At 36.1% G+C, this 8,888-nt stretch overlaps 2 protein-coding genes across 4 annotated transcripts; one reads left to right on the forward strand and one right to left on the reverse strand.

Annotated features, from left to right (window-relative positions):
• Positions 1 to 925: 925 nt before the first annotated feature.
• Positions 926 to 4,862, forward strand: LOC131004084 (uncharacterized). 3 transcript variants are annotated; one of them, XR_009094902.1, is made up of 5 exons: positions 926 to 1,278; positions 1,369 to 1,504; positions 2,539 to 2,940; positions 3,015 to 3,421; positions 4,546 to 4,862. XR_009094902.1 is itself a non-coding variant. In XM_057930682.1 (5 exons), the coding sequence occupies exons 4-5, from the start codon at positions 2,572 to 2,574 to the stop codon at positions 3,324 to 3,326; spliced, it is 681 nt and encodes a 226-aa protein (XP_057786665.1). In that variant the 5' UTR covers positions 926 to 1,074; positions 1,151 to 1,278; positions 1,369 to 1,504; positions 2,539 to 2,571; the 3' UTR covers positions 3,327 to 4,538. The 3 variants fall into 3 exon arrangements, 2 of the variants coding, with proteins under 2 accessions (XP_057786665.1, XP_057786666.1); XM_057930682.1 differs by lacking the exon at positions 4,546 to 4,862 and having other exon boundaries at positions 926 to 1,074; positions 1,151 to 1,278; positions 3,015 to 4,538; XM_057930683.1 differs by lacking the exons at positions 926 to 1,278; positions 1,369 to 1,504; positions 4,546 to 4,862 and having other exon boundaries at positions 2,330 to 2,940; positions 3,015 to 4,539.
• A 316-nt stretch (positions 4,863 to 5,178) lies between these two features.
• LOC131004043 (uncharacterized) lies at positions 5,179 to 7,496 on the reverse strand. Its single transcript, XM_057930613.1, has 7 exons — positions 7,227 to 7,496; positions 7,013 to 7,153; positions 6,782 to 6,922; positions 6,157 to 6,704; positions 5,988 to 6,081; positions 5,808 to 5,903; positions 5,179 to 5,700 (listed from the first exon to the last, which is right to left on the reverse strand). Exons 1-7 carry the CDS (start codon positions 7,494 to 7,496, stop codon positions 5,182 to 5,184), a joined length of 1,809 nt encoding a protein of 602 aa, XP_057786596.1. The 3' UTR covers positions 5,179 to 5,181.
• Between the last annotated feature and the right edge of the window lie 1,392 nt (positions 7,497 to 8,888).

Below are 8,888 nucleotides of genomic sequence, written 5' to 3' on the forward strand. Positions count from 1 at the left end.
TACAATTATTTCCTTCTCTCTCAAGCTCACACCCATTAAAATAATGTCATCTATACACAAATATACAGAAGAAAGAAAAAAAAAACACAAAAAATAATCAAATTCAAAATAGAGATAAACATATATATATATATTAGTCATCTCAACTTTTTCTCTTGATCTACACACCGCTCACCTTATCCTCTCACCCTCTCTCTCTCTCTCTCTCTCTCTAGAGAGAGCACTGATGTAATTTCTCACCGAGTCTTTCTCATGAGTATTTGTTTAAGATGTCAATCTCTATTATGGCAAATTAATATTATTATTTTCATGCGTAAGTCCATGATCCTCCAATTATTTAATTGCTCCCTTGTTATGGTAAACATTTTTTTAAGACATCTCTATATACCTAAAAGTAACTTTACTACATAATGGACTTCTTTTTGTCTCATAATCAAAGCATATTCATCTGAATCACCCCATAACATAGAATTGCTATGTAAAGAAGTCAGCATGTGACGTAAATTTCCCACCTATCTCTTAGATTTATTTATGTGGGCAATCTTATACTATTAATTATTTGATTTTTAACAGCTGATTATAAGCATTCCTAAAAAAAAACAGCTGATTATAAGCGTGTTACGGTTTCATTAATTATAACGCAATCAATGTACTCGAAAAAAAAAATCATGTTACAAATATACGATGCGTTAGAAATAGATCGAGTAAGTTTCACTGCGTTTTGAAAATTGGAAGTAATTGAAAAAAATATAATCTTTATTAATATGTTTTCAATCGCGTTGATTCCAATCTGAAACCTGTTTTGCTTTTGCCCTACTCTTTCTTCTGTTTAACTGGATAACAAAAAAGAGGAGGCCCCCTTCCCTTCTCTGATTATACTATTCCTCTCTTCTACACTGTATCAAAATCATATATAGGAGGGTAAATTCCATGCTAGGTCACCCCTAATGAGGATCACCCTTCTGATCTTGACACGTGTCCCTGAATTCGATGCTCAACCCAGCTCATGGAGTCAGCGAAACCCGGTTCTGTTTCCCCCAAAACCCGGCTACAGGCGGGTTTTTAATTGTATAGGTTAGGACACGTGTTTGTGTGCCATTTATTATTGAAATGAAGCTTACTGAACAATCTTGGTGATCGGACAAATCAGAAATTCTCCTTTTCCGGCTTGCTTTGAAAGATTTGTCGCATCGACCCGAAGTTTCATGTTTCATGTGGTGAATTTTTACAAGATCCGTCATCGGTTTATATTGTTCCAACATTTCATTGTGTTGAATGGTAAAAATCTAGACTGAGTCAACAACTATTATAAATTCTTCGATTTTTTTTATTTATCATTTACTCTGCATCTGTGAATGTTGATGCTAGCGAAAGGGGAAAAATCAAACTTTTCGATCGTGGAGGCCCGGGATCGAAGCAAATTTGGGAGGTTAAGCATGCAGCTGCAAATTTCGTGAGGAAGGCAATAGCATTTCTTACTGTGGCAGAGATTGGTTGTATTGAGGTTTGGTTTTTCTACTTGATGCAGCTGCAAGATTTGAGCCTAAGCATTTGATCTTCTTCCACTGACGGTTATTGTCTCTCTCGTTCTCAAAACATCCTATGCACAATAAGGGTGGTTTTGAGAAGGATTCGCTTATCTTTTAATTTGTTTGGTTTGTTGTGTTAAACTTTGTCACCTGATTTACTTGATTTCCCTGTTCGTTTGCTGTCTAAAATACATAAACGTTTCTATGGTGAAAGTTGTGAAGTATGTAACAAATCTGATAACTTGTGTTCTAAATTATATTGTTCTATTACCATTTATTTATAAACATTTTCCTGTTTATAAATTATGTATGTTTTTTTGCCCAGTAGATAACATTTATTAAATTATGTATGATTTTTTGCCCATGTAGTGAAGTAATTAGCCTCATCTTCGTAGATGAACCGTTTAAATATTGGTGTTCTCATACGTAAGAAATGTCTTGTCTTATGTAGAAGGTTTATCTTTAAATTATATCCCGAATTTTGATCCCATGTTTTTTTTTTTAATCTCGAATTTAAGAATATTACAAGTATAATGGACTTTTGAAAATGGATTTATAATAGTTTTTAATGGTTTTTTCATTATTAAGAAAAGCAAGTCAGGTTGCTTGTTCATTGTTAGAACACGTTGAATATAGCTTATGATCTTTGAAAAATTTATTGAAGCTGAAAACTTAGAGATGGTTTGATGTCTTGTTTTTTGTTGTTTAATGAAAAAGTGGTCCACAATGTTCTGTAAAGGTTTAATACTTGTAGTTAAATTGAAGACATTTAGTTGTGTATATTTTTCCTTCACATCTCGTTTGTTTGAGTTGTCACCTTTGGTATCTGAACTTGTTCCGGGAGCATCTATCCACTGAATTCTTTGCTCATGTAGGAAGTTCTTGGTTTTGACTTTTGTTGCATTATGTGAACATGTTATGGGAGCATCTATCCCCTAATTTTTTGTAGTGAAAATACTATTGATTTCATTTATTTCCTATCTTAATAAAATTTTATGCCTTGTTTTAGGTTCCAATTATTGTGTTACCCGAGGAATATTAGATGATGGATCATGTTGGTATTCCTTCAACCTTGCATCCCGCTTCACCTATTCCTATTCATAATTCAAAGAGTTTGCTGACAAAAAGACGTCTGACATATGAGGAAGTTGATGCTGTTAAAAAAGGCAGTGAAATACAGAAGACGCCAAAGAATAATTCAGAACTGCTTTTGGAAGAGAAACAGGTGTTACGTTTGGATCCCCGCCGTTCCCCTCGTTTGGTTGAACAAGGCAAGAAAATAGAAGAAAAGAAGGCGAAAGATGAGGATGATTATGCAGCAAATGAAGCATCTAGCACTGCCCTTTGTAAAAATTGTTTAAAAATTCTGAATTACGCAACGGCAGAGGAAAATGCAAAGAGTAATACCAATGTGAGTGTTATTACATGTTTTTAAACCCAAAAATGTTCATTGTGTTATACTTACCTTTTTTGGTGGTCCGACAGGCCAAACTGATCTTCTTGATCAGTTTGTTGAAGGAGAAAGTTGAGAAGTTAGATAAGAAAATAGAGAAGCTCTTTGTTAAAGTTGAGACTCGTAATACGACTCTACATGAGGAGGTGATAGAGTGCCTTCGGTCTTACTTTCAGAAGAAGGCAAGCGCAGACCCCATAAAATCTGGTGCAGAGAGAGGCAGTAAAGTTGATGAAGTTGTAGTTGGCAATAATAATGGAGAGTTTGGTGATGATGGTGGTGAATTTGCTCGATTTGCGAATATAGAAGAACTTATTAATATGTGTAGAAAAGTTGAGGCATAGAAGGGTTTTAATAATGTCTTGTGTGGCAAGGAATGGGTGTTTGAAATCGAGTGGCTGTGAAGAACTTTATTCATCATCACCCTATGTAGCCGGAGGTACGTACTCCGTTAATTTGGAGCCTCATTTGAAGTCTGAATTGTAGGTATGTTTGAGTTTTGGCAGCTGTAGGTATCCCTTGTTTTGCAGCATATGTATATTGCAAACTGGAACATGAATTATGATTATTATGGTAAGACTTAAAGCAACATATTATTAGAGATGAAACTATATTGATTAACATTATTACTCATATCTTTTATTTGTACATTTGAATTTCCCCTTACAATCTTGCTTTGTAACTAGGAATATATTCTTATTGTCTTGGGTTGATTTGTCTTCAATTTAGAAGAATGATTGGTCCATATATGAAAGTTGTTTATGCTCTATGTGAAAAATGAAAGAAATTCCCTAGTTTTGTCGAATTTGACCAACTGAGTTTTTTTAACCCTAATATATTCACCAGCAGTGAATATATTAGTAATCCTATTTACAATTCATTTCCCACTGGAATATTTATAAATTTGGCTGCATTGCGAGGATTGTAGTCATATTTGTCTATTACTCTTAGAATAATTGTGTATATCATAATTAGATTCGAAAGATATAGTATTTTGGCGTTTTGTATCTATAATCATTTATCATTGAAGATTGAATATGTGTAGGCGCTCATGGTTTGCATGGCATGGCATTTTATGTTTGTTGTACTAATGGGTCACGGATGTCTTGGTGATACCCTAGTTTGTAACTTAAGTTACATCAAGGCAAAAAAACAATAGAGGTAGCTTTTTCCTCTCCACTTATATAAATTTTGGCCCCCTTAAAATTTAGATTCCAGCTGGCTCTCCCTTGCATTATTGGATATTATGCCCCATATAAAGCCTCCGTTGTCGTGCATCTCTAAATAGAAAGCATTATTTTAACTTGTAAGATAAATTAGCTACCGACAAATGTGGTACGACAACTGTTGGACGGCAAGGATGGATTCCATTCCACGCTCCCGACGTATGTCAATTTCAGAAAGTTGGATTGCATAGGACAAAAATATACCGAGGCCACATTTGTTCCGATGTTTTTAAGTCACTGAACAATGATTTCGAAGTTTACTTCTTATTCTCTTTCTATATTGCGAAGCTTATGGCATTGAGGGACTGATTCCGATGATTTTTTTTGCTCATTGAAGATGAGGACGTGAGCTGGAATCCCGTGCGAAACACCATCACAATTAGCTCCGTGAAGATGGAGGCCTACGTTGAAGTATGGTGAAACAAATTCCCAGCAATGTTTTGTCTTCTTATGTTTAGCTTGAACAAGTTAATAAAAATCATTCGTTGTAGGGAGATCCGTGGGTGCTTACAGGAACCACGGTGACCCAATGTTCTTCCTGATGTGTGGAATCTTTTATGAAGAGGATTGAGGAACCTTTTTTTAGTAACTAGATTATTTGAACCTCTATGTTTAGGTTTGTTATTATCTGATGTGTTATCCACATCATGGCTATGTTTATAGCTTATTAACGTGCATGTTTAGTTTTGTTATGTCTTATATTACATGAACCTTACTCATTATTGCCTGCCATTTTATTTTAAATCATTTTGTTTTTCATTAAGAAGCATAACTATACATTAACACATTATCTGCTGCTTTTTACCTAAATATCGCATTTAATTGCCAAAACAGTCAGATCATTATACATAATACAAAAAAGAAGTTTGGAAATGAAGCTTCCTAAATTAGTCCCGAAGTTCATGGTTGCAAACAAAAGCATTTGATAGTTGATTTAGTAAGAAAACTGGATATTCATCATCACCCCAGATATCTACCCTAGAAGATCTTGCCTGCAGTGATCGAATAGTTGTGCGCAATAAGAACGTCGAAATTCTTCGCCGTGATCCTCGTGGAGTACTGACATTGGGGTGTTGGTTATCAAGCACTCAAAGTACTTCAAGGCCATGATTCCGCTGTTGGTTGTGTTTCCTTGTTGAGGCAGGTGGTTCTCAATTTTCAATTCCCAGACTTGATGCAAGCTTTTCTTCTTGAATCTTCGCTCCCACAATTTGCACTCCTGACACATCCATGCTAGATTGATCAACACTCGGGCAAATGGTTTGCGGACAAGAAGTGGATCCCTTGAAGATGAAAGTGAATCATAGATGATTACGCATTGCTCGTCAATGTTGATCTCGTAGCACACCCAATGTTCCTTTTGTAGCTGTGCTAGTCCCACAACCTTCTCCGCCTCCCACCAAGGAGTTGCAAGCTGATAAGGTGCCCTCCCTTCAATGTAAGGTTTCAGTTGACTGCGCAATACATCTTCCGTCACGGCACAAAGGGCATTCTGTGAACACACAGCCATCAAACAATATAAGCTCTATACATTATGTTTGACATGATATATAAATATTTAGCTGTAGTTAAAAACATGCTAATTAGTGTGAAATTAACCCAGCCAATCTGCTCCACCACGGTCCACTTTGTGAGAAAGGCTGTAGGGTTCCTCTTAAATGCCGCGATATTTAGATGCACCAAACAATCGATATGCTGCAGAACAAGTTCCTTGGAAAGTTACATCGTCATTCAAGTTTAAATTGGAAGTTTATGTGGGGAGTAGCAGGTACAGCTTACATCACTACTAAGCCATCCACGGGCTTTCCACAATTCTTCAAACCAACTTGCATGACGGTCTCCAACATACGGCATACCCTTCAATGGCTTCGACCTCGACAAAATAACACAAGAGTAATTTCATGAAATTACTTTAGAAACACACATCGTTATAATTGTGGCTACTTACTGTGGTGTTTTGGCGGCATTTGTGTACCAGGCCTCAAAGGCTGAAATTGTTTGAGGCCATGCTACGCGTAGCGGATAAGGACCCTCGCTAACTCCATACTGTAGTTGTTGCCGACGGCTTACTCTGCTGGACTCTGTAGTCTCGAACCGTGCAATATCCTGGTTCGTTAATAACTCAAACTCTACAACATGATTTGCCAGTACATTACTTGAATCCAATATTGCGGAAACGGTTGTTGGAGCCTTCTTTTGAGCTTTTCTTTTGCACTCTTGGGTTTGTGCTGATGTGCAAGTTCCTTTCTCCCTATCTTGGGGCTCAGGCACGGAGCTTTCGAAATCGTCCGGCTGTACAGCATCTTTATCCACCATCATCTGATTCCCGTAAATATCCCGATCTGCAAATTGCAGATCTATAGAAGGATCCTCTACTACATAGGGCTGCCCGGCCTCATGACTCCCTTTTCCGCTGTGGTGGGGTGTTGTCTTGGTTTTTTTGTTCTCATCAATAGAAACTACTCTTGCAAGTAATTCGCGAGATATCTTTATAAGCTATTAAGAAAGGAAACAAATAATTTAGTTAATGCATGGTTAATTGCAATTTGTCACAAGTTTCGCAAATTTTATACCTCGTCAAATTGGCTTGTTGTGGGCAATCTGTCCCCCTTTTTTGTTTGAAACACATTAGCTTGTTGGGAGGCATTTCCATGCTCCTCATTAAGTGGACCCTCATTTGGAGTTGGAACATTGGCTGTAGTGGCAGCAGCAACCTACACAAACAAAATCGCATTTACAGTATAAAATAAATGAGTTAATGCATGGTTAATTTCAATTTGTAACAAGTTTCTCAAATGTTATACCTCCTGAAATTGCCTTGTTGTGTCCAATCTGTCTCCCATTTTTGGTGGAAACACATTAGCTTGTTGGGAGGCATTTCCATGCTCTTCATTAAGTGGACCCTCATTTGGAGTTGGAATATTGGCTGTAGTCGCAGCTGCAACCTACACAAACAAAATCGCATTTACAGGCTATAAAATAAATTTTCACCCTTGAAACCCTGTAATAGTGGTATACCTTTTTCCTTTTTGTATTCTTGACCCTGGATGAACTCTGCACCATTTCGTTTCTCCTTTTCAAAGCGCGCTTACGTTCTTTTTTTATAATGGGGGCCTTCTTCTTTGTTCCAATGTCGATAAGGCCACGTTTGCTAAACAGTTCCCTATCAGTGATGTCAACGATTGAATGTGCAGCTCTTGTGGATCTTTTAGGAAGTCTACTAACGTTTCCAGCTGTTTTCCCTTTTGGTGGCTCTCTTTCCTCAATTGCTTCTAAAAGTTGGATCATCGCAGTTGAATTAGTTTATTCTACCAATGTGAATTTCAATTCACATTGGTAGATTGTTTCTCAAGAATATTCGTCATCTGCAACAATATTTTAGTGCAAAAAACAATATGGAAATATACGAATGTGTTGTTGAATTAACTGTACTCCCAGATACACAAATACAATAACCATATGTGCGTGCTATATACACTACGAACCCTATAGTATTCAAATATCCATGACAAAGCAAATACAAACACGATGGTGAACATTAACCGTTTAACCTTTACAAAGCGCTGAGAAAATTATTGTTATAATTAAATGCGGCAAATAGACTAAATATCAAATATAAACAGGCAGGCGGACAAATGGCGAAAATGTGCCGCGGAATGCAAGTAAATTTACCCGCAAAAAAAATTACCTAATTGCTCCAATTGCTGCTTGTTTGCGAGCCCAATCTTGCTCATTTCTGAGAATTCTTCGCACTTTTCCTCCATAATGGAACTGAGAACAAGCAAACACAATTTTTTAAAAAATTGTGTTTGTAGACATCAATTTTTGTGGCAAAACTTTAAGAAACGAGGAAATCGGAGAAACGAACAAACGAAGAAACGAAAAAAACGGAGAGAACACCTTTTTTTCATGAATTCTTTGCTGGTTGTTCTAACCAACGAGACGGCAGATCTGTGCATAAACGTTTCGACCGCTTCTCTCCGCCGAAATCCGGAGATGTGTTGTGCTGTAGAACGCGCGAACAAGATAGGTTTTCACACTGTGAAAATTCAATTTCCCAAATATGACTGCAATGGGTTGTTTTTTTTTGGCCCGAGAGGTTTTTGTTTTTTTTTTCGTTATCTATATTTCTTGAAATACATAGTAATTTATTAGGGTACTCTATAAGATTTACTGACACGATTATTTTGTATTACTAGTATATTAAATTTAAGATATCTTCATAATATTTTCCCATAGCTTTTATTTCTATAACGCTAAAAAAAACATTTTTAACTATTAACAGTGAATTCTCCACAAATTGATTTACCCAAACGTTGGAGAAATTAATTACTCGGTTGAAAAAAATAGGGAAGGAAAAACATTACCCAAAAGTCATATAGATTTAAGATATTGACTTATATTTATTTCCTAGGAAATCATTTTAAAAATTTAATACCCAAAAAAAACAAAAAAAACGTAGTGTTTTTTTTGTTTTTTTTTGGGTATTAATAAATTACACAGTAAGCATATATCATTGAAAGCATATAAACTGAGTACCGAAAAAAAAATAATATAATGAAAAAAAAACCTCGAGCCGGAAAAAATGGTATTGTGTATCGCCTCTAAAAAATTGTACAAATAACTAACTCGGAATAAATTAGTCCGATTGCGAAGAAACCCCAATCGGACTTCAATCTT

Source organism: Salvia miltiorrhiza, unplaced genomic scaffold (assembly GCF_028751815.1).
Source record: "Salvia miltiorrhiza cultivar Shanhuang (shh) unplaced genomic scaffold, IMPLAD_Smil_shh original_scaffold_306, whole genome shotgun sequence".
In the NCBI taxonomy this organism is placed as follows: Eukaryota; Viridiplantae; Streptophyta; class Magnoliopsida; order Lamiales; family Lamiaceae; genus Salvia; species Salvia miltiorrhiza.